Below are 27209 nucleotides of genomic sequence, written 5' to 3' on the forward strand. Positions count from 1 at the left end.
TGTCTTTGACCTGAGGGTAAATCTCATTTAACCAATGATACCAAACGATCACAACGATATTACTGGTTAAGAGTAAACCAATTAAAGAAATAGAATCAAAATACATAAATACAGTTGTGTAGTGACGGTTAAAAATACTTTTTTTTTTTTTTTGGATAGTTATTAGGATTTGGCTTTTAAAATAATTTTAACATTCCAGTATGCGTGATAAAATAAAATAATAAAAAAAAAAAACTATCAGGGCTGAATATCGCAAACGAAAATCGGAAAAAGAACGCGATATTCAGAAAAAAAAAAAAAAAGCGGGGCTTTGCACACACATATATATATATATATATTGTTTTTTTTTTTTGCTGGTCTGGTTGGCCAAGTGGTTAGCGTATCCCCTCTCCAGCAGCCCAGAAGGCTGCGGGTTCAAAGTCGATCGTGGGCATGGATGTTTGTGATTATCTGTGGAAATCCTAGTGGTGATGGGCGGTAGATGGCCTTGGTGTAGTTGGTGGATTGAGTGGTGGAGACAGAGTGGTAGAGTAGGTGCCCTCCCTCAATGAGTCTTTCGACTCCCTGCAGGTGTCACATAATAATAATGCAGATACACATTTTCCGGACAAAATACCACCGTTAAAGGGTTAATTCTTTCTCTTTCCATAAAAAATATAGTTTATGATCACTTTTAATTAACTTCTGAATTTTCATTAGCTAATGCTATTTAGAATTTATGATCAGACATGTTGAAGCCTAGCTTAACATCATGGCTTTTAAGACATCATTGTTTTTTTTTTTTAGGGAGAAGGGGCGGCAAAATTTGCTATCGCACTGGGTGACTAAATCCCAGGATCGACCCTGCACCTAACCCTTAGACCTATGATACTAATGCACTATATATATATATATATATACACACACACACGTTATGTTGCAGAAATTATATAGTTACCTGAGTGACAAATTGTTTGTTTTACACAAATCTTGATAAACCATTGGAGAACATTTGGCTGTGATTACAGATGTCCCACTTATGTGATAAATAGACAGATATCTTGGCTCATTTGTTCACAAAAGAGCAGTTAGTTTTTATAGCTAAGGTAAAATATGTTGGTCTTTTTCTTTCAGCTGACAATCGAACTCTTCATAGGTATCTTCATAGGGAGAGTGTGCCAACAACATCGAACGATTGGCCCCCTTCCAACTACTAACCGCGCTCAAACTTACTTAACTGAGCCATTAGTAGCAGAGGCTCTACCAATCGACCAACCTTTGCCGGCTATGCCAATGTTCGACATGTAGCCCAAAACAACTGACCAATGAGACATATAAAGGACTGACAGAATAATAATAATAGTGAAACAGAATTAGTGACAGGTCTCATGGAATGATAAATTCTAGTTCCCATAATTTCATAGAAATAAAAGAACAGGAATATGACAATCAGCGCCGGCGCTAGGGTCTTTGCCCCCAGCATGCAATGTCTATCTAAGCGCCCCCTGTAACGATCCGGGCGTGTGTGGTACTTTTACGATAATAAAAATTTAAATTATTTGAAATTTCTTAAATAAATTTTGACAGAACAACCACACGTTGGTTCACTAAATGTAACGAACCGGGGGTGTTGACTAGGCAGGATAATCGTTAAAAATTCGAATATTCAAAAAATTCTCAAAAGCTAAAGCAAATTTTGATAAAGCCACTTTACTTTAATCGTTGAATATAATGATACAGGGATTATAGTCTTCTCACCCACCTGAATTTTACAAGTTACTAAATTCTTAGTAACTTGTAAAATTTTTTAATAATTTTTATAAGTAGAACTATCTTTTAGGAAAATAAAAGAAACTCAAGATAGATGAGAAAATAAGAAAAGAATTCAGAAATAATTAGAACATTTAATATAAGTATTCAAAAAATAACATCTTTACAGAATAATAGAAAATAAATTAAATTACATAAATATACTTGAAATTTTTTAAAATTAAAATTTTAGGATTTTTTGATTACATATTCATAAAATTAGAAATAATGGTCTTAACGTCTAATTCCGCACATATATCATTTTCAATAGCTATTAACGCCAAACTAACAAGCCTTTTTTGTGACATACTTGTTCTTAAGTAGGTTTTAAATTAAAACCTACTTTTAATCAATTTCAACTTGGAAAAAGAACGTTCACCGCTCGCTACACCAACAGATAAGGTTAATAGTATTCTTAAAGCAATTGAAAAGTTACAGAAAGATAAATTATTGGACACAATAAAATTAAGAATATCGAAAGGGTTTTGAATATTTAAATTATCCTTCCGAAAAATATCCCGGAAAGCACATAACTCGTCATATAGTTCTATTGCATTTACGTTTTTATTATCGCCGTCCTTCAAGAGAATCTCTAAATCGTCACAATTTTTTCGTAAATCTTCGATATTAATTTGTAGTAATCTATACAAGAAATTGGAATTATCATATGTTTTTACTTGTTCAAAACGTTCTATTAACGAACACATTGCAACGTCTAGAAGTGTATAAAACACATTCACTCTAAATTTATCTTCTGGCGATTGTGGCGTTTCGTCATGATGCTTGTAGTCAAATTGTCGTGTCTTCTTTCGTCGTCGGACTTCCGTATCAGTTTTAAATTCTTGTTCTCCGTCCACCTCTTCACTCAGTTCTTTTGCAGTTTTAGAACTTCTTTAAAATTTGTATCTGATCGATAATCGTGTAAGAATACTTTTAAGTTTTCGATAGATTCTAAAGCAAGTGTAATGTTCATATTTTTGTCTTGAATCATTTTACTCACAGGGTTTATTTTGTTAAGTAAATCATGCCCAGTTATAAGAGAGCAAATAAATATGTAATCCTTTATTTTAGCACATAATGTTTGTGCTTCATGCTGAGTTTCTTTATTAAAATTTTCATTATTTAAAATTTCAAAAAGTGCATCATAAATTTTTCCTAACTGATATCTTAGAGGGCGGATTGCATTAATTTTACTTTCCCATCGCGTTTCTGATGGCTGTTTCAATGTTAATTTTTTTTACGAACTTTAAAAGGATTGCCCAACGTTTGTAAGAGAATGAAAAGAATTGTATATTTCTTGAATAATTGCAAAGAAACTAATTGTATCTGCATTCACTTTGGCTGCATCGTTAATGATTAAATTTAGAGTATGAGCAGCACATGGCACGTAAAAAAGCTCGAGGATTTTTGTTCAAAAGCAAATTTTGGAGCCCCTATTTTTTCCCTTTTATATTTGCCCCATTTTCATACCCTTGACCTCGCATGTCTTCAATGGGAATGTGCCATTATTGTTGCATATAAACCATGTCCTGTGGAATCTGATATATCTGCAAAACCTAAAAAGTTTTCCCTGATCTTGACAATTCCATTGTCACAGGAAAGAAAGCGAATAATAATAGTCATTTGTTCTGTTTTACTTACATCAGGTGTGCAGTCTAAAATTATGGAATAATATTTAGATTTTTGAATTGATAATAAAATTGTATCCCTGATTGCGTTACTTAAAGTTTCCAATATTTCATTTTGACTGTCTTTACTCAAATAGTGTACTCTATTGTTTCGTTGTAGGGTCCTTTCAACATGATTTTCCATAACGGGATCAAACTTTGCAAACAGTTCGACTAATTTTTAAAAATTGCCGTTATTCCTTTCATATAATTTATCAGATGATCCGCGAAAAGCTAAATTTTGGTTACCAACGAGTTTTATAATTTCAATCTAGCGTTCTAAAACACTCATCGAATGTTTCTTTCCCATTGAGTCTCTCATTCAATAGTAGTTTTGTTTTTTAAATTGTTATCATCTTCCTTCCATTTTAAATTATTCATGTGAGTTAAACTAGTCTCATGTCTATGTAAAGTTGTAATTACATTTCCCCAATCGTTATAATCTTCTAAAACTACTTGATTCGGTAGGTGCTTAAGGTTTGCAATAAAAGCAATAAACAGAACTGAAAGTTTCGGAATAAATGAGCTATGTTCTTGGCACGAGGTCACCATTTTCCATTTTTCTATTATAATACGTGTCGCCAAATTTACGACCATATGTACTTCTTGGATATATTATATTTTTCTTTTGAACAGGTCCCAGTTCAATTAAAACAACTCGTAATTTTTCATCAATATTTCCCCATTCACCTGGATCTTCTAAATTTAGAGACCAACAACGTGTTAGTTTCATGGTCAACTACAACTAAGTCTTCTCCTGTTTTTCACTTAAATCATGCATCTTGTTCAGTAGTTGCAATAGTTCTTTCATGCAAACTGGATGATGTGCATGGTTCTTGAACTCTGATTTCTGATGTATCGAGTTGGTTACAATCAAAATATTTTAACAAATTTATTAAGGGCCCCAGTTTGTTTCTTAACATCTGCTTCTTTCGCAGCATGACGCTTATGATTTTGTGCACTGGATAACTTTTTTTAAATTTTTGATTCCATTTCTATTTTATACCCACAAGAAATTATTACACAACACGACACAGACGAAATAATAGTGTGCACTGCGCTACTGTCGGTAGCCTACTGAGATGCATGCCATATGACTGGTTAACTAGCAACAAATGTTTTGTACGAAAATTCGTTTCTGCACATAAAATCCGTTCACCATTTCACTTTAGATAGACTGCAGTGGACACAACATTCTGCAGGCAAGCATTCAGCCTGCTCTCGCTGCAAAATTATAAACAGCCAGCTGATCCAAGAGGCAGCAATATACAATTTTTTTAAAATTTTTATTCGGTGTATCCGACCTTATTTTAATATTGATCATTCTGAGAATTTTTTTGTTTTCATGATAAAAATGTTGTTTCTTAAAAATGAACTTATGAACGGGTGCTCCGGCGGCGGCGCCCCCTTCGTAGTGATGCCTGCATGCTCACTTCTGCCAGCCCTGATGACAATGACAAGAAACTGTGAACTGGCCATACTTGGTCAAAACAAGGCAGTGGCATTCATGTGATGGTGTGGACACTGTTTCCCCGATTCTCACACTCCTTAAATTACCAGTAGAGCAAGGGCAGAATGCTGCATTCTCTAGATTCTTCCTTCAAAACATCTTCTTCGCCTATGATCTGTTGTGCTTTTAAGTATTGAGATTTTGCCAAAGAGATTTCCATGCTGTCATGTCCAAGGCTTGTTTTTTTGCTTCTTTTCAGTTAATTCCCTTCTTTTCCAATTTTTCTTTAATTTCTTTTTGTCAACCTTTCCTGGACCTGTCTATGTTTCTTTTTCCTATTTTCTGGCTTTCATATACCAGTTTTTTGCTATTCTTCCTTCTTCCATTTGATTAAGATGTCTCCAAACCACCTCATTTGGGCTTGTGTATGAATTGGTTCAGAGGTGCAACTTGAAGGCTGTCTCTTATAATTTGATTTCTTATTCGGTCTAGTCTTGTTTTTTGTGCCATTTTCCTAAGATATTTCATTTCAATTGTTTGTAGTTTATTTGTGCTTCCTGTTGTTAAACACGCCTTCAAAACATTCTAAATAAAATGTCAAGATTTCGCATTCAAGTTTCTGGAATAAAAGTTATGTAGAAACAGGAATGAAAATAAATAATATTCACTACATTAAATATTTACAATCTGACATTTTGTCAGCTGAAGCTAGCATTATCAGAGGCACTTTGAAAACACCTCAGAAGGGCTGAAAATAAGACGACCTCCAGAAGAAGGACAGTGAAGTGTATGGAGGGCAACAGTGTCGCTCTATGCAGCAATATTCTGGGATTACTGCTAATGGGTGGATAGAGTCATATGCCAAAATTTACATAGAATTACACTATCAGTTCTACTGCAATTTACTGGACTCTGTAGCATGACTTGCTTCCAGGAACATTTTTCAGTCTGCTATACAGGTCCCAGTTTAAATCTCACAGACTGTTCTTGGAAGCAGCTCGTATGCTGCTTTCAAGAATAGCACATGAGCTCCAGAAGCCAGTGAACTACAATAGAACTGATGGTGTAATCCTAGATAAATTTTGGCACACTACCCTATCAATACTTTAGACATATGTGAGCCGATGAATTATTGGAAAAGGCAGTTATGTTGGGGAAGACTGAGGAAATGAGAGGAGGAAGAAAAAAATTGGATAGATAACATAAAAGAACTTACCAACTTGAACTTACAATTGCTGAAAGAAAGGATGAGGCCGAGTGGGATGGAGCCTCTGTTCACAAGATTACCATGAGTTGAAAACGACTGGATGGCACATAACAACAAATCCTATCTGCCTATCAGCAATAATAACAGAAAATCACCACAGTGAGTGCTACTGTCACTCCCTGCACACATGACCGTCCTTCTTTTGAAAGTCATTTTATTTTAGTCTCTGATAAGTGTATTTTTTCAGTGTCTTTGATAATGCTAGCTTGAGAAATATCAAGTTGTAAATATTTAATTCACTTAGTATGTTATTTATTTTTACTCCTGTTTCTATGTAGTTTTTATTCCAGAAACTTCAACATGAATCACTACAACAACTACAGAAATCTGAATATGGAAAAAAGTAAAGAAATTCTGACACATAGGTGAGCCCACTAGTTCTAATTTACATTCTAGAATATTTACTTTGCATAATGAATTGTTAGGAGCCGTACCTTTTCACAAACTCTCACCATTGTCGCTACAGGTATTTGCCAAGTTCTATCTGCAACTTGTTTATTGATCCTGCAATTTGTTTATTGGTCAAATGGTAAGATCAGAACATCACAGAGCCAAATCAGCTTATTTAAACTCAAAGCTGATCATCATGGAACTGACAACACCAACCATGGAATCAAATTCCTGCATAAATGTGATTATATATTTCAACATTTATTTATAGAAAGTGCCAAAGTCTTAACTCCATTAGCCTAACTCAAGCTTTTATATCGAATTTATTGTTCTTCAATCCACATCAATGATGATTTATGAGACATAAAATGAAATATTTGTTAATGTGATTAATATATCATATTTCACTATGGCACAAATGTCTTGTATAAATATGGAAGTCCCATAGGTCTTTATGCAGTAAGATTAGTCAGAACTTTTCAGTAGTATCTTATAGCGAGTTTTTTATAATGGTCTCTTTGCTATGGCAAACATGTAACAGATTCAGAAGTAATTCTGCATTTAGTAAACAACTGGATTAGCCAGGGCCATACTTATGCAGAGGCTCTAGCTGGGGGCCCCCAAACAATGAAGGAGAAGCCCTGGAGCACTCTAGTGCCCAGGGCCCTGGGAGGTGTAACCATAGCCCTGATGACAGCAGCTAGTTTGGTGGAGCACCCATGAAAACAGTACTACTGTTCGTGAGAGGGGAATAATCTATTAAGTAGACTACCCTCTTCTAGATAGCATCAAGCATTTTTAGGGATACTTGTTATGTAATATAAGATCAGTAATCTAAGGATGAGTGAATGTGGGATTTATACAGTCAAGAAGTAGTGTCTTGAACAGAACAGAACAAGTTTTTAGAGGTTGAAAAAGTTATGGATGCGATGCTAGTTAACAGCTTGATATATAAATCAACCTAAAAAAGAGAAATCCAATCTTCACTGGAAATCTCAGTGTTGTCAAAAGTAAAGGAGAGGTAGTGAGACTTAGACAGAACTGTGTTTTGTTAGCAGCAAAGTTCCACATGTTGTTCTCACCCCACTAGAGAACATTGCCATGAAGATCAGTATAATTTAAGACTGGTTATCGAAGATCTTGAAGCTTAGATCATTTTGATATTAGAAGGTTTGTTGGGAAAAAGAGGAATGTACAACAATAGATAGGATCAGTAAGAGAAGGTTATTGCATGTTTAGAAGTATGTGGGCAAAGCTGCAGAGCCCAGAGAAAAATCTAAAGAGTGGAAACAGTCCACCAAGTCACACAATAAATGGCTACAGAGGATAATGGTGATCCAACTGCAAAAAGTGGAAGGCAGATCATGGGATGGTAACCTGATCAAATGCTCTGGAAATGACAAAGCAACCACACAAGATTGTAATTTCACTCTTGATAAGTGGGCAAGGTTGGCTAGGAGTTTGTACAAAAGTGACAGAAACCATATTGGTGATCACTAATTAATTGGTAGGCTGCCAAGCAGAGCAGTGAATTTGACTGTCAATGATGCTGTCCACTGTTTTGAGTGGAATGAGGTGAGGGCAAATGTGATGAATACATAGGCTTGGTCCCACTCTGCTGTACAAATGATACAGGAATGGTATTAATTCTGGAGCACAACTTTTAAGTGCAACTGGGGTGGAGGAGAAAACAGTACCATCTGAACTAGAAGACTTGCTGGTATCCATGCTATCAAGGGATTCTCTGATGTCATTCTGGTGAAATAAAAGAGAAGGCATGCAGTGGGAAGTTCTTGGTAGGTGATTTTTCTTATCATGAAGTCTTTTCTTTTTACATTCATCAAGTAATGTAAAATTACAAATAATTCAATTATAAAGCATCGTAAATTAGATAACAGTACTTAACATACATTGATCAAATAACATTGTTTATCTGTGGATGCTACTGGCAATCTGCAAGGTATCATAAATGAGGATGTGATGTTTCTATGTCTTTGATAATACTGAAATACAGTAAGAGATGGCATGTATCTCTGAAATTTCAAAAGCAATATTTTTAAATAAGAATTATTAATTACAGAAGATTTATCACACTTATTGTTAGTAACTTATTTTTTACTTTCATTCAAATTTAATTTTTTTTTTTCACTTTAATAAGGAAAAGTTGTCAAAGTATTTTCCTATGAGTGTCTGCATACACACAATATGAATACTGAAGAAACTCTCCCCTGTATATTTTTCCTCGATCAATTTGTTATTGCACAAATTTCATGATCACTATAATAATGAATAAAAACTCAAAACACGTTTGGGTATGCTGATTCTCAGTATATACTTTTTTTCGTTTTTTACAAGTAGAGATTACAGCAGCAGCTGACATGACTAATGTGTACATTAAAACTCGCACAGAAAATTCTTCATGAAAATTTGCATTTAGAGAAGTCCATCTCAGGATGTTGTTCCATGAATCTGAAATTAAACAATCCATTAAGAAGAAATCCACTCGTAATTGTTTACTCATATAAAATTAACTTCACTAAGTAAATTTATTTAATCCCACCCATGAATGAATGTAATCCCATGGTATGTTAATACTGTATGTAGATGAACAGAATAGTGCTATAATTGCCATAAGTGACCTTATGCCCAAGCCATGAAATTCATCTCCCACCTAGAAACATTTACTAAACATCCATTCCCATAGTGAGATTCTAACCAACAATCTGTTAGTTGGAAAGAGGGTAAACTATCCACTTTATACAACTAGCCTGGTTAATATTGTTACCATTTGATCTGGTTTGGCTAAGTGATTGGTGTATCCACTTTCCAACTCACAGGCTATGGATGTTTAGTAAAATGTTTCTAAGTGGGAGATGAATTTCACTACTTTGTGCGAGGTCCCAAGACTGTTTATTGGAGCGAAGTGGCTTGAAAAAGTTCCATGTCTCTAAAGAAGGTTTCTGGATTATCTAACCATTAGCCAATTCAAAGTACTAATACTAATGTTAAAGGTCTTTTATGGATGGATTCACATAAAAAAGTTACTAGTAATATTGTATTCTAAATGTAAAAATTAAACTACATGAAAATAAAAACATTAGTTATTTCACATTATGCATGGAAAAAACCTCTTTTATACTATGGGTATTATAATGCAAGTGTCTGCAGATCTCCACTATATTACACCATCACTAGGGACCATTCTATATTTTCATAACAGGTCCACTGATGAAAGATTGGAAATCAAAAGCATTTTAATGCCACGGTTCAGCCAAGTGCTTTGCCCAACTGGAGAATTAAAGAGATCAATGTTTAAGACATTGGTTATGGAAAATTTTGAAGCGTGGATCATCTTAACTCTACTGAGCTTGTCAAGTGAAGAGGAGAAATGAAGTGGTCTACAAAATGGAGAGAATTTTAAGTTAATGAGAGAAGGTCTTTAATGTAAAAGTAGACTGCAGGTGAAAATACAGAAACTGAGTACTCCCATCTAAAGGGAGGATACAATTTATGAGAGAAGGTCTAGAGAGAGAGAGAGATGAACTAGCTGTCCAGTGATAAAGGTTGGAAGCCAGATGAGCCTCTATGCCAGACTCAATGAAATGCCCTAGAAATGTCAATGGTGATCACATGAATTTCTCGAAATATTTCCATAGCCTTTGTCCAAAGGTGGATAAGGTTGATTATGAGATCTACTGTAGAGAAAGAGTGGAAGAAGCCATATTAGTGATCATTAACTAACTAGAGAGTCTTCAAGCAGCAAGGCAAATATCTGTCTTGAGAGGACTGATGTAAGGAGGAGCACTGAGATGATAGGTTGAATGCTTTTATTTCCCTCTTTTTTTGGATGGGCTGAAGATAGGCTTACTTCTATGATATCAGGTATAGGCCAGATGAATATAATAGTATGTACTGACAGTACTAGAGGGATGTTAATTGCATGTTCCAAATTTTCTGAACACAGATGAATGATACATTCTAAAGAAAACCTGTTGGTATCCACGCTGTTAAGGATTCTTCTAATATCTTTCTAAAAAATCAGAGAATACATGGTATATTGGAAAGAAATTTGTTTTTACAAGAATTAGAGAAGTATGCTAATATCAGAAGATCAGCTTCATCTTTGGGTGGGATAACAATGATACTTTCTGAATGTGTGTGTGAGAGAGACATAGAAGCATGAAAAGACAGAAGATGCACTAAATGCCCTTGGCATGGAACCAGAAAGTTTGACTACCATTTAGGCAAGATTTCTACATTTAGCTCTTTCAAAGTCACATTTGGATTTATTGATAGTTTTTTTTAAAACAGAAGTCATGAAATACAGTATAGGCTGAAAGTGATGGAGTTTTTTTTTTTTACTTGATCCATTTGAAATATGCAGAATTGTTTTCATCTCAGACTGCTCTGCTCTACTATGCCTGTTGGAGAATGAAGCCTAGGATAAGGTGGGGATTCTAAGTGTAGCAGAAGATGAAGGCATTCATTCTAGCAAGAATTATTTTAGTTAGTTGTTTGGAGCACTATTTGTAGTGAATATTAAAAATAGTAATCAGATCATGGAGGTCATTCCATTTGTACCACTGCAGTAACAAAGGAAAGAAGACAGAATAGCTAGCAATTTTGTCTTACTGTGATAAGAGGAAAAAATAGGAAAGCATCTTGAATGATATGAATCACTTTGGTTAGTTGTTTGGAGCACTATTTGCAGTGGATAATAGAAAAGTAATCAGACCACAGAAAGAAGGACCAGAATAACTAGGCAAGGGGTTCCACAGAAAAGAAAACATGGACACAGTTGTGGTATGATTTTTAAGAAAAGAATTGACATGCACAATATATTTGAAAGAGCTAGTTAAGGAAAGGTTCTGAGTGTTGGGATGATTATCCAGTATTCTAGTGCATAGATAAACAATTTATGTTAGTTCTTACTAAGAGCAAATGCTCTATTCTGGCACCCTCATTTAGCTTATCAGGAAGTTGACCTCACCATTTGGATAATTGGGCCAAAAAATCAGACTTCGAAGAGAAATAATGAAGTAGGTCAGAGTGGTTATTAACAACATTATTCATTTATGGGTCTATTAAAGCAGCTATTCAATAAAGAATGGTCATTTACTAATGTTGAGAGAGAGAGAGAGACCTAGCAAATATAAATGTTCATAATATGCAACACCACAGGTTTGTTTACACAACAAGCAATGATTTTCCTTTAATTTTCACTGCCATGTTGTTTTGTCATGGCAAGGCAGTAGTGCACTTGTAAAAAGTTTGTACTTCCAAGTCAGAATGATGATATAGTGAGAGAGAAAAAAAGAACAGCAGCTGTTGAATAGCACAGAATTCATTAAGTAAGTTGGCAGCTGAGGGGAGAAATAGAGTGTAAAGGAAAGAACAGGTTTTTTTTTTTTTAAAGTTGAAAAAAAAGTTAAGAGGGAAACAAACAGTTTTCACAAATTAATGGGTGAACTTTCTTTCAAAGGAAATTAAGCTGAAGTCTGGATAAAACTGCTGAAAAAGATTATATAGTTTTTTTTAAAGGTAACTGACAGTTCCTTTTAGATATGTTGAGCAGTAAACTTGTACCAAGATGTTTCAAAAAACATTTTTGAAACATTCAAAGGAAACAGAAGTGGAACTAATACATGGAATCATGGTCTTACTAAGAAACAGTACTTATTAAGTTTGGAGTTAACAAACTGAGTTTGTCTATTCTCATCAAATCCTGTGATAAGAGAAAAAAATAGGAAAGCATCTTGAATGATGTTTATGTTTTTTTGTATCTGATGCAAAGTTTGTGGGTCCTTTCTCTGTGGAATATGACTTTTAGTTATAATGCTCTAGTTATAAGTGCCTCCGTAGCATGATTGGAAGAACGACAGTATGTTGCACCTTTCGATTGGAAAAGGCCTAAGTTCGATTCTCGTCATGATGGGAGGAATTTTTATATGGGTTTTTTCAATTGAAAGTGAGTTAGCCGATCTCATACGGAGGTAGCAGGGTTTTTTCCTCCCGGAAATTTGGGTTTTTCACCCCCCCCCCCCACCCACAGGCAAATTGGCCTGCAGAACACATGCAATTTACAGAGACAAAAATTACTAGTGGTGGTCAGCAGTAGATGCAATTGGTGTAGATGATGGAGACAGAGTTATAGAGTAGGTACCCTCCCTCGATGAGTCTTTGGACTCCTTGGAGGTGTCATGAAATAATAGAAATAAATGCTGATATGTATATAGTGCTTGCAAAATGAACATTTTACACATGCTGTTACACTCATGCAATACCATAATTTAAACTGATATTATTAATAAATAAAGATATTAATTTGATTTCATTTTGTTTCTTATTCAATCTCATCAATTTTTTTAGTTAACTTATTATTAACATAACAATATCTTGGATACTAATCTTTCTTATTAACTAGATAAAGAAAAACTAGTTAAGAGGGTCTACTTTGTGCACAACTGACAATGGTCAGGCTATGAATGAGAGACCTAGAATATATAAATGTTCATAATGTTCAGCATTATAGGAAAAGTTTTAAAAGCCTGAATTTGTAAAGGTGTGAAAACTTTAATTGCTCAGCACAGTTTTTTTAAACTATTTAAGACTCAACTCTTAAATATGACTTAAACATTTGTGTGGCTAATAAAATCCATGAATCAGCAGAATGAAATTACTTACTTCTTAAGAACATCCTGTTTCTTTTGCTCTTCTGAAGTTGGTAGACCCAGTTCCTTCTGACGTTGGTCATACATCATTTTTTCTACCATTCCCCTAGTTTCTCCATCCAGATCTGATAACTGTAAACATAATGACAACAATGAATTTTATGCAGTTTATAGGGGTATGATTTTTTACTCTGCTATAAAAATAGTTAAAAAGATTAGTGAATGAAAGTCAACTTAATTTGTATAAAATCTGGATAAAACTATAGTACAGTGTTATATTATTCTGTATTAAGCTAAACGATTATGAAGTTAGCTATATTAATGGGATATCCATTATCTTGTCATTAAACTTATTACATTTTTTCTTTATTCCAATGTCCCCCCCCCCCAATACTGTACAAAGTTTGCAGAATTCCTGCTGTGTCCATTAAATTTTCTACTATAACTTCATGTTGCAGTAATGTTTTTGAATCAACTATCCTTGCTTCTCTAAATATGATGCCGGCATCAATTACAATGAATCACATTATATGTTTAATACCCAACAACTCATTCACCCCACCCCATTGGAAAATAAATAAATAAATAAATAAAATAAAACAAAATAAAATTTCCTGGAGTGGTAAAACAATGACAGAAAATGTAACTAACTGCAGAGCACACGCAATGACAGAAAACAATACTTGACCAGAAATGCTTAAACATGGAGATATAAAATTTTACAGTGGCCACCAGGTCTGCCCTAGGTCAAAATCTTAGTCAATGGAGTAGCAATCTCATAGAACCAGTCTACAAAAGGGGAAATAAAACTGAATGAGAGAATTCAGCACATAAATTCCTTCTACCTGAAAAGAGATGAAGAAAAATTATGCAAAAGAAACTTGGGCCACATATGAGTTGTCAGGATCGTATTTTCACTTCAAGACAAATATCTGAGAAATTATGCAGGATCTGTATTTAAGTTATATTATTATTATTAAGAAAGACCTCCAGGGAGTCGGAGACTCATTGAGGGAGGCCACACATATTATCACATACATTTTATAGATCTGGTAAATGCATAAGCTAAGACACCAAGAGAAGAACTGTTCAAAAATGGTACAGTTACTAAGTGCTAGTGATAACAAACTTAATTGTACAGTAATATCTTAGTATTCAATGAACCTCTTCAGGGTACATATGTATTCTATTAGTTAGGGACATAGGAATTAGATGATCCCGAATTCATTTCTGTAAATTATAGACTACAACTGTGTTAGGAATAATTACTTTAATTTCCCGACATTTAGAGCTTAATTTAAGGTCATCACCTGTAGCACGCGCGTACACACACACACACAAGCTATGTAATATTTCAAACAGTATGCCAAAGTGAAAATTCTTTGATCAACCATTATTCTACTGGTCTCACCTCCAGTGTGTATGTGTGTGTGGGGGGGGGGGGGGGGAACCACATCAAAGCTATATCCTATTTATAACATTGTCAGAGAACAAATTCATATTAACACCTATAATACAGCAATATTGGTGGCCTAATCAATAATTTAACATAAGAGTGTTTGTTAATATTAAGACTGAGATCCTTCAACTATTGGCTGAAGTAGTTTTTTAACTACTTTTTTTAAGCAATTCTTCTGTTTTCGTTTTAATTCGATTAGTTAGGTTATATTTCACACATAAATTATTGAAGGTATCGCAGCCTCAATTCTCTAGCCAAGAAACTAGCATCAACATTCAAGGAGTATAGGTCATTCCACTTGTTATATAAAAAACACACAACACTTTGTTAACAAAATTAAGGACATCACATTTGATTAAAGCAATTTATTAGTTGGTTCTGACATCTCTGTCCTTTTCACAAATATCCCAATCAATGACACAATTCATCTTTTACAAGACAAATTCTCAGTGGATATTAAGGCTCTCTTTCTCCATGTATACATTCTGATTATTTTGTGTGGCAAAATACTTTTTACTTACGAAAAGAAGGCAGAGCCATGTGCTTGCTGTTATCTCCCCAACTGCTAAATTTTATATGGAAGCTTTTGAGCAACTTGCTCTAGATTCCTTTACTTTAAAATCCAAAGTCTGGCTTAGGTAGTATGTTGATGTTTTTGTTATCTAGTCTCATGGCCACCAGACATTACACACTTTCCTCAGCCACCTAAACAAACAACACAAATGCATACAATTTACAACTGAAATTACCACCACCCAACACAAAAACTAAGTGGCATTAACACAGTAAAAAACAGGCTTTAAAGATTTGCTCCAACGAGGAAGCACTTAAGCATGAATTAAAAGTTATCAGTAATACTTTCTAAAAAATGGCCACAACAAAATTCTTCACAAGACTGCACCTAATAATAAAAATAAACTACATTACAATAAAAATGTAGCCATTCATTCCATACATTAAAGGAATATTAGAAAAAATAAAGAGAATACTACAGAAATACAACCTTAATGATGCCTTTAAACCTTCTGCAAAATTAAAGAACTTATTCAACACCTCCAAGAATCCACTTCTTCCACTGACCCACCTTGGAGTATAGTGTATTCAATGCAGCTGTAATTTGCCTTATATAGGTGAAATGGACCTCACAATTCCTGTCCAAAAAAAAGGAACATAAATGGCACATTAAATTTAATAACTATGGTAAATCTGGAATTTCTGATCATGCCCTGGATACTCTAGATAGAACTGACTGGAAAGGCATCTTCTTTACATCACACTAAAACATGTTTTGAGCACCAATTTAAAGAAGCCTGTGCAATTCTTATCAACCACCTCTTAATAATGATGGTCTAAAAATCCCAAGAATATAGATGGCCCATATTCTACCCACATAACCTTTTGTCCTAAGAGTTCATTATAAATTTTAATTAGGACTGTAATAATCTAGGATCTTAGTCTTAATATAACAAACACATATGTTAAATAGATTAGGCCACCAATATTGCTGTATTATAAGTATTAATATGAATTTGTTCTCTGACAATGTTATAAATATGATAAAACTTTGACGTAGGTTTCCCCCTCCTCACTAGAGATGAAGCCAGTAGAATAAGGGTTGATCAAATCAGTGTCATCACTTTGGATGTTTGAAATGTAATACAGCTAGTCTTTGTACATATATATGAGCGGGTGGGAGGAGTCTGGAAAGTTTTGACAAACACCTAAAACAAAAAAGATATTAACGCAAGTGTTATAACCACAAGAAAGAGCATACTAGTAACAGTTATGAAGGTAATGTTCTTTCTTGTGGTTATATCAGTTGCTTTAATATAATTTTTGTTCTAGGGTTTTCCCCCCATATGTGTATACTCCAGATAATGACCTTAATATGAAGGTCAAAATGCCAGGAAATTAAATAATTCCTAACATGGTTGTAGTCTCCATATGTTACAGAAATGAGCTGACTCACTATATTGAATACCATTTTAACAAGCTATGAAACACACATTCACACCATAGAAATGCCCATTATAACAAACTATTCCTCCTACAAGTTTGCTATACAAGGTTATGCTGAAAAGTTGTGATAATCACCATGAAGGAATTGAGGGGTGTCTGACATGTCTTCTTATATATCCTAAAAGATTAGCTCTGCTAACGCATTCTGGATGCTGGCAATGTCAAGTTCTTTCTTAATACCCTCGTTTTTAATATGATATTGCCATTGATGCCACCTGTTCACGCCTCTAATCTTTCTCAGGACTCTCATATCTGCGGCCTCTAGTCTTTGGTCAAGTGTTTTACTTCTGACCCAGCTCTCAGATCTCAGTATTTAATACCAGGATGTCAGGAAAAGTCTGAGAGGAAGACCAAGATCTAGGTGGACTGAGGCAGTTAGAAGTATGTCTTAGAAGATGGAAATATAAATTTTGACAGTTATGAATTTCTGACAAATAACAGAATAATTTGGAGGAAAGCTGCTGATAGGAAGTTAATGTAAACTTTTTATTTAGTGCTATCACGTACACCCCTTGAGAGTATACCTATCAGGAATTTGATGATGATGTCATTCTATTAGAGATTATTATTCTCTAGAAATCTTTTTAAAATATTATATTCATTTTTGAGATTGGGTGATGATAAATGACAGCAAAAAATTATCTTTCTATTGCTGTTTTACAATCATGCAAAAACCATTTATCACAGGAAAGCAATTATTATATAAGCAAAAAGCAAGAACATTACAGCAAGTTTTCTGGAGGTGCGACCATTCTGCTCTCTCCCTCACAGAAGCGATATCAGGGAGAGAAGATTTAAGGTGTTAGGAGGAAGAGCATAGGTGACTGTACTGAGTCCTGAGGTACAACACCATTAATTGAGAAAGCCTGATGAAAGGAAACCAAATGTATCAAAAATAGATTGAAAAGAAGAAAAGAAAAATATGAACTCATAACTATTCAGGCAGAATTTTTTTAGTGGAGATACAGATCTTAGAGATGGGTTAGAAATAAAAATCACCAGCAGTAATGACCAGAGAGTATTGAGGTCAGAGCAATGGAACAATAGTTTGATGGCTGACTTTTATCTCTCTTTTTTTGGAATAGGATGGACAAAAGCTTGCTTCCAAGCTGTAGGATAGATTCCAATTGAGTATGACAGCTTGAAGAGACAATGCAGGACAGGTGTGAGCTCTGGAGCACAAGCTTTTAGTAAAAACTGGAGAAATACCAGGAATACAAGAGCCAGGAAACTTATTAGTATCAAGGCAGCTGAGGATTTTTCTGATGTTGTTCTGATGAAATTTCAGAGGAGTTCTTTCTTGATCATCTATGCTCTTCCTCCTAATATCTTAAATCTTCTTTTCAAAATGCAATCCTGTCTCATTTCTAGAAAGGGCCAACCAGGACCAATTTCTCTCCCCTAACTCTCCCATCCAGTCTATCTAGCATGAACATATCAAGTCCAAGCTTCTTCAGCCTCCAAGAAACTTGGTATTATTTTCTGTTCCAAACAATACTTCTCATCTACTCATCTCCTGACATTTAATTTCAAATCTGCCCAACCTTAGAATACTGTTCCCACATTTGGGGGTGGTGAACCTAAACTTCCCTCAGAATACTTGCTTGTATACAGAAGCAAGAAGTTTGCTTAATTGATGACCCTCCCTCACCATCTTCTTCCAGTCATTTTCCCATAGACGTTCCGTTGCTATATTATGTCTCTTCTACAGGTATTTTCATGGGAACTGGTCCTTCGAAGTGGCTGCTACAATCCCTCCACTTTCCTGTACTCATAGGAAACATGAGCAGCTACCAGCCAACACCCATTTACAGTTCAACTCCAAACTCATCGAACCAACTTCTCATCCTCTGCCTTCATTTCCTACACCTCTGCTCTTTGGAACATGACTACAACCTTCAAGTTTTCAAAAATAACATCACATTCCTCACTTTCATCTCTCACAGCAATGTCAAGTCATAGGTCTTGGGATCTCTTCTTGTGTGGGGCTAATATATATATATATATATATATATATATATATATATATATACATATATACATATACACACACACACCGGCTGGCCATAAAATAACTTTCCCTCTTTGGAGGCATCTGTAGCTAAAACCAATAAACGGAATTAGACCAAATTTTATATTTAGACTTTTGAAGGCATGGGGAGATGATTTCCGTGAAAAAAAAATAGTACCAAAAGTCGCCGATAGGGGAAATATTGGCGCTGGCGGAGCCGAAAGCAGTCAAATATTTGCAGTAAATGCAGGTAAAAAAAGGATTATGCAAATTTTACTGTGTGCACGTGACAGTAGCGCCACCAATTCCACTTAAAAAGGGATTGGGAACGTTCAGGCAGTTATTCCAATGACTGACGAATTGTGCTCAATATACTTCCTACCTTGCCTCAGCGTGCTTTATTTGTTAAGTTGTTTTACCTTAAACAGTGCAATGCCGTAGCGGCCCTTCGGGAATTTAGAAAGCTTCATAACCTGCGTGCAGGTCCTATGTTAGCTGTAGCACTGAGAGCTATGATTAAGAAGTTTGAAGAAACTGGATCACTAGGAGTTAGACCTGGCAGAGGATGGAAAGCTGTGCAAGAAGAGACAGTAACAGACGTTGCTACTGCGGTGTTCGACGACACAGGGACCAGTACTGATCCAAGCGCTCGTGCCATAGCTCGCAAACTTGATATGGCTTATGGTACAGTCTTGAAAATCTTACTGAAAATGCTTCACTTCTATCCGTATAAGTTCAGTTGTGTGCAAGCACTAACTACCGCAGATAAGCGCATGACCTTCGTGCTGTTTCTTGCCCGAATGGAGGTCGACAATGACTGGCCTTGGAGAATATTGTGGGGTGATGAGGCTCATTTTTATCTGAATGGGTTGGTCATCACTCGCAACTGCAGAATTTGGGCATCTGAACATCCCCAAGCGATCCAGCAAGTACCACTGCATTCTCCAAAAGTAACCATGTGGTGTGGCTTCACAGCCGATTTCATAATAGGACCATACTTTGAGCATATTACTCCTACAGGTCCTGTAACCTGCTCCATTATTGGAGAGATTTATCGACGAATGCTGGAAAATTTTGTCATTCCTGCATTGCAGCAAAGACGATGTTTGGACTCCATAATTTTTCTGCAGGATGGGGCATGGCCACACATTGAACGTTCAGTACAGCACCTTTTATACGCCAGCATTTCAGTAATGAGAGGGTTATCAGGTTATCAGTCAGTTCTTTCTGATGGCATGGCGCCTTGATCCCCAGACATTTTGGCTGTAGGGTATTTGAAATCTGTTGTGTATGTTGGTGGCATTCCCAACTTGCATGTCTTGAAAGAGAACATAAAACGGGCTGTTATGAACATCCAGTGCAGACTCCTTACACTCGGCTGTAGAGCATGTCACACACCGGATGCAATTTGTTGTACACAAGAAAGGTCAGCATATTGAAAATCGTGTATGTGGTCCAGGGGACCCTGATTCTAATGAATAAAACATTATTTCCTGTGAGTACAATCACTACATTAATTTCTGTCTCTCTCGCAAGTTGTTGTTTTAGTTTAATTATTATTATTATTATTATCATCATTGTAACGTGCCACATATCCAGCTGGAATGAGTGATGCGGCTGTCGCTTACACCATAAAATGTTATTATTCCATTTTATCTGCCTTTGATGTAATTATCCACATGTTTTCGGCTCCGCAGTGCAAAATTTCCCCTATTGGCGACTTTTGGTACTAAATCTTTTCTTCACGGAAATCATCTCCTCATGCCTTCAAAAGTCTCAATATAAAATTTGGTCTCATTCCGTTTATCATAGCTACAGATGCAGACTCCTTACACTCGGCTGTAGAGCATGTCGCACACCGGATGCAATTTGTTGTACACAAGAAAGGTCAGCATACTGAAAATCGTGTATGGCATGGCGCCTTGATCCCCAGACATTTTGGCTGTGGGGTATTTGAAATCTGTTGTGTATGTTGGTGGCATTCCCAACTTGCATGTCTTGAAAGAGAACATAAAACGGGCTGTTATGAACATCCAGTGCAGACTCCTTACACTCGGCTGTAGAGCATGTCGCACACCGGATGCAATTTGTTTATCATAGCTACCGTTTATCATAGCTACAAAGAGGAAAAGTTATTTTATGGCCACACAGTATATATATATATATATATATAAAAAAACTGCCGAAGCTAACATGTGCTATTTGATACAAACATGATTAAAAAATATACACCTTTTAACTCCTATGCATGTGACATCTACATAAATTGAAATAATTTTCCATGTGATTACATCAGAGGAAGATGGATATTTGAGAGCAAAAAGAATAACCACATCACTATATATGACACAAATATTATACAGATTATTTATGCTATCTCTTCCATCAACAAAATTCAACGTTATTTTAATCAAATTAAAAATAAATCAATACATTCCTTTTAGCATTTGTATTTTGCTATAATGAGTTTGCTTCATAAGTTATTGTGAAAGATAACTTTGAGAACATTAGAAAAGTCTAAAAAAAGTTCCTCTAATCAGTGACTATAATTCTGATTCTAGTCGATGACTAAGGAAATGTTTTTAAGGCCTCTTTTTAGCTGGTTCCCAAGTTAGCCAATCTTTGGTAAGATATTTTTCTTAAAAGGAATTTGGAATTTTATGCTCAAAGTGCAGAAAAATCAACCACAAAACTCATAGGATATTTATACATTAATGGTAGTTAGGATTAGAATTGAAAAGTTGTCTGCTATATTCTCATCTAATATGCTAGTAGAAATAAACTCACTTCCTGTTCATGGCTACTTATAATTTCCAAAAATTGGGGCTAAATAATTTTTTTCTGTCAATCCCTTTAGGTAGTAAAAAGACAGTAGAGGATTTATTTATTTAAAATTCCAGTATGAATATATGTTGGTAAGTCTTGATAAATATTTTTCCATATCATTCCTTAAACTGCCAGCTTACTGAAATTAACAACCAAGTGAACTCTTAGAACAATCCAATGCCAGTTTTGGAAAGAAAGCAGGACTGACAAAAAAAAAAAATGAAATAATAAGTGTGCAGATTCATCATCATCATCACCAAATTCCTGCCATGTACCCTCAAGGGGTGTACAGGATATGATAGTACTACATGAAAAAAAATTACATCATTACTAACTTCCTATCTACAATTTTCCTTTAAATCAGTCTCTGTTACTTATCAAGACTCCAACATTATCAGATCTTGTATTTATATCATCTAATATACTTTGTACCATATCAATCCACCTATATCTTGGTCTTCCTCTCGGTCGTTTTGCTGCCAACCTGGCAGAGAACACTTGTTTTGCTAATCTTTCCTCGCCCATTCTGTTTAAGTGACCATACCACCTGACATTATCTCTACTAATGCATTCCTGGATGCCGACAATGTCAAGTTCTTTCCTAATAACCACGTTTTTAATATGATATTGCCATTGCTTGATGCCATCTGTTCACACCTCTCGTCTTTCTCAGGACTCTCATATCTGTGGTCTCTAGTCTTTGGTCAAGTGTTTTACTTCTGACCCAGCTCTCAGATCCATAAGTTAAAACTGGTTTGAACACTGTCTTGTATACAGCTAATTTAGTGTTCCGACTAATTTCTCTCTTATTCCATATGAATTTATTCAATTGACTTCCCACCATACCAGCTTTGCTGATTCTGTTGTCTATTTCTATATTTAATTTACCATCTTCAGTAAAAATCGTGCCTAAGTAGCTGAAATGTTTTACTTGTTCCACAGGTTCTCCATTCACAACACAGTTGACATTTTCAATGATTCTGCCTATTTTCATTGTCTTTGTCTTTTTATTGCTGACCTTCATACCATATCTATTACAACAGCTATTCAATTTAGTCAGAGAATCTTGCAGACTTGTAGCAGATTTATTTAGAAGTATATCATCTGCATAAAGCAAAGAGCTGACATTAACATCTCCAATTTTGATATCATGTTTAATACCACTTTCCTTCATAATGTGATCCATATAGATAATGAATAACAGAGGAGATAATGTACATCCTTGTCTCACACCAGATATAACATTAAACCATCTTCCTGTACTTCCTTCAATTCTAACTGCTGACTTACAACTCAAATAAAGACTAAGTATTGCTTGATATAATGCCCCATTGACACCATATAACCGTAGCGTATTGAATAACTTTTCTCTTTGCACCTTGTCATATGCCTTTTCCAGATCGACAAAACTTAAATACAGATCTTTGTTATATTCCCATGCTTTCTCAATTCTGTCGTAAAGTGAAAATCTGATCCTGACAGCTTCAATTTGGCCTGAATCCAGCTTGTTCTTCACTGAGCATCTCTTCCACAATCCTTCTCAACCGTTTTTCAAGTATACTTGCATATATCTTACCAGAAACACTCAGTAGGGAAATACCTCTGTAATTCTCACATTCAGTTTTATTTCCCTTTTTATATATGGATATCGTTAGAGCTCTATTCCAATCATCTGGAATTTATCCCTCTGTCCAGGCTTTCTGAACTATGCAGTGCAGTCGCTGTAGACTTTTATACCACCATACTTCAGCATTTCTGGTCGAATATCATCTACTCCTGCTGCCTTTCCACATTTCAAGCCTTTGATGGCTTTTTCTACTTCAAGTATGGATACTTATTTCTGACTGTATGCCTGTTGAGTGTTTTTTACCACTGTGCTATCACTGCTTGTTTCATTTAGCAATTTTTCGAAGTAATTACTCCATACTTCACGAATATCTTTTCCCCCCTCTGTTTTCATGTCATCTTTATCATCTCTAACTCCTTTTACAGCACTCTTTCCTCCATTTTTAAGCTTCTTCAACAACCTCCACAATATTTTGCCACCTTCTTGATATTTATTTTCTATGTTCTTGTCAAAGTCCTCCCATGACTTTTGTTTAGCTAGTTTTACACAGTGTTTAGCATTCTTGCATTTGTCTCTATATTCTCTAAGAGCACAAGCTGACTTATTTGACAGGAACTTTTGATATGCTTTCTTCTTTTCCTTCACTGCCTCTTTAACTTCCTGTGTCCACCAGGGAGTTCTGATTTTTTTATCCTTGCACACAACTTCACCACATGCCTCTCTGGCAGAATCAATCAATGTTTTCTTCAGAGTTTGCCACTGAATCTCCAAGGCTTGATTTCTGTTCTCAAACTCTTTCATTTTCTTTTCAATAATCTTTCTGTATTTTAGTCTACAGTTCACATCTGAGAGCTGCTCAACTTTTATTCGCTTTAAAACTTTCTTACATGTTATTCTTTTCAATATGAATTTCAATTTTATCCTGCTCAAGACTAAATAGTGATCACTTCCAATTTCAAATCCTCTGTACAGTCTGGTGTCCTGCACCAGGGAGAAAACATCACTATCAACAATAACATAGTCAATGAGACTTTTCTTATTCCTAGCCTCTTCTCTCCATGTGAATCTGTGCACATTTTTATGTTGGAACATGGTGTTAGTAATAGCCAGTCCATGTCCTGAGCAGAAATCCAACAGATATTTGCCATTATTATTAGCTTTACTCTTTTCACTAAATTTTCCCAAAATATTTTTGTATGTCTCACAATCATTTCCTACTCTGCTATTTAGATCCCCAACAAGGACCAACTTTTCCTTTTTCATTGTGTCAGTTGCTTTTTCTAAAGCGTCAAAAAATTCCTCCACTTCTACCTTAGTAGAACCTTCTGTGGGACCATAGGCACAAATAAGTCTCATTGTCCAGTTCCCCATTCTCATATTTGCCCACATTACTCTACTTGAGACTGACTGCCATTCAAGAAGATTAGCCTCGTATTTTGTGTTGAATACTATGGCTACTCCTTCTTTTCCTTGATTGTCATTGCCTGAATATAACAATTTGTATTTCTTGCTCAGAACGATCTCACCAGTTTTAGTCTTTTTTGTTTCAGTTACCCCTATTACGTCGATCTGGTACTTATCTAATTCCTCAGCTAGCTCCATTTCTTTGCCATTCAGGCTTCTTACGTTGATAGTACCGATCTTTAACTCTGGTGATGTTGAGTTGGGGTTTATTTTCAGATTTGTTCCAGTAGCTGACTTTTCGCTGTTCGCCCTGGTTCCCTGGCAAAAACAACGGGGGCCTTGTTTAACCGGGCGACACCCCAGCCGGAATGAAATTTTGTCATGTTGTATCACCATTCTATATTTTGGTTTAACCAATAAGAATACAATTTGGTCGGCTAAATCCCAAATTGCCAGCCCATCCTCGTCCGTTCAGTATCCAAGTAGATACCCAACAGGGTGCACCACGAGAAGGTGAGGATTGAACATTAGGTCAGAAGCCCTGGTCGGTTCTCCGCATTCCTTTAAAGGCCATGTGGAGGTCTCCTCTCAGTTATACAGCTCTGACCCTTAAGCACCCCCTGTACGAATTCCATTTTCTTCCATTATGTCCTTTCCTCCTGTGTGCAGATTCTTCCCAGTCAACTCAGTATGTCTGAATTGGAACTCAATAGACTTTTTTTCTATTTTCTAAAGGGCATGTTGCATTTCTTTATAATCTTGAGGAATCCTAATAATATCTGATATATGAGCACACTGATCAGGTAGCAATTAGGCTACGGTTTCAATTCTAATTGCAAAATCAAGAGTTTCATGTCTAAATCAGGAAAGATGGTAATTATGCATATATAATAAGCTTCTTAGCTACATTTCTTTGTACTGTACAGCCTTGGCACAGTAGCTTTGTTAGAATCATACAACCTCAAAAACTTGCATTTGAATTCCATTCACTGTTAAAGAAAGGAATTTTCTAGTGTCATTTCTGCTTTGAGATGATTTTTGTTATCCCCAACAGAAGAGGGTTCCCCCTTTCCTGGAAATCAAGATTTTTTCCCTTTCACAAAATAGACGGACCAACTGTAATGGATATAGTATTTTTAGGGAGGGAGACATGAAGGAGGAAAGGACATAATGGAAGAAAATGGAATTCATACAGCTGCTAAGAAATAATTACTTCAAATGGTATAATGATGGAAAGGACAGGAACCAAGATTTGAAAGTGTTGGATCTGATGACATAATTAAAGGATTTGCTCATAACCAAGGTAACCACTTTGTTTCTGACTGTGGAGAGCAATCATGTAGTACTGACCTGAGAGATGGCTAACCAGTTAAGGAGTATAAGAGGAACTAAAGAGCTAGTGATTACAACAAACCTGAGAGGCAAGGCAACTAGCAGTGCATGGGAAATGAGGAAGAAAAAGCAGGTGGGAGTTAAATGGATAAATACCATTATCATCAAGAGAGAAGTTTAGAAGAGAAAAAAAAAAGCAGATGGAATTGCAGGCTGCATCCTTCACTGAAGTCTGCAACACTTCAATACCATTGTTAGTAGGGTTAAGTATGACTGAAATGGTAGTCATGCCTTCTAGTTCCTTGCAAAAGCTGCTGGGTGCAACTTTTATCCATCTGTGCTTCCAACTTTTTCTCACCCAAATGGTAATATTGTAACATCTAAAGATAAAGCTGACCTCTTGGCATTCTTCTTCTTCTTCTCATCCATTCTCCTCTCCTACACAAATGTCAAGACAAATCACTCCCTTCTTTATCTGGAACACTGCATCAAATACCCTCTGTAGCCTTCTGACAAAAGGCATCAGCATCAAAAAAAAAAAAAGCTTATAGCCATCATAGAATCCCACCAATTCTGCTCGAGAGAAGTGCTACACTAACACCTGTTATTTATCATCTACACACTATATTATACTCAGCTGGTATCTACCCCTACACATGGAAGCAAGCCCATATACAGCCAATTCCAAAAAAAAAAAAAAAATGGTGATATGTGTCTACTGTCAAACTATTAACCTTGCTGTCTAACCTCAGTGTTGTGTAAAGTAATGGAGAAGGTTCTCAATTTCTTTGAGACCTGGAGAAGTGTTTACTACTCAATGACCACAATTATGAATTCTGCTAATCAAGATTCAAGATCTCATTGTTTACATCAACTTCTTGACACATGCCACAGAGAGGTCTGGAGAAACCTGTACTGTTGAACTTGACATTTGATGGAGTTTGGCAATGAGGACATCTCAGCAAATTGCCACTTTATGATCTGCCCTCCACTCTTTGTAATTGGAATGGCAGTTTTCTCTCAGGTTGTTCACTGTGTGTAATGGTGAAAGGTGTTCCTCAGGGCTCTGTTATTTCACCCACCTTCGTCCTCATATATATATATAAATGACCTTCTCTCACTGGCCACAAACTCCATCTACAGTTTTATTGATGAAGCATCCTCCACTCATTCTGCTCATAGGATAAGCCTTGCTGTTGTTCAAACATCTCAAGGATCAAGAATATCTACAATAAATACCCTAAACATTGATCTCCAGCTCATCCTTCAGCAGGGTGATAACACTCTATTATCTTCAATACTTCAAGAACAGTTTTTCTTTTTTTTTTCTCACAATGCTCTGCTTAACAGTCAAGACT

General features: G+C 35.7%; 1 protein-coding gene across 1 annotated transcript in view; it reads right to left on the reverse strand.

Moving 5' to 3' along the window:
* Positions 1 to 8875: 8875 nt before the first annotated feature.
* nudC (nuclear distribution C, dynein complex regulator) overlaps positions 8876 to 27209 on the reverse strand; it is a 111627-nt gene continuing 93293 nt past the window's right edge. The window contains exons 9-10 of the mRNA XM_090403583.1: positions 13247 to 13365; positions 8876 to 9031 (exon numbers count right to left, since the gene is read on the reverse strand). Of these exons, the coding sequence (XP_090259709.1) occupies positions 8980 to 9031; positions 13247 to 13365 (171 nt within the window). The 3' untranslated portion in view covers positions 8876 to 8979. The remainder of the gene's footprint in view (positions 9032 to 13246; positions 13366 to 27209) is intronic.

The sequence above is a fragment of the Typopeltis vanoorti genome, chromosome 14, assembly GCF_054136105.1.
Source record: "Typopeltis vanoorti isolate ZY-2024b chromosome 14, IOZ_Tvanoo_1.0, whole genome shotgun sequence".
Classification (NCBI taxonomy): domain Eukaryota; kingdom Metazoa; phylum Arthropoda; class Arachnida; order Uropygi; family Thelyphonidae; genus Typopeltis; species Typopeltis vanoorti.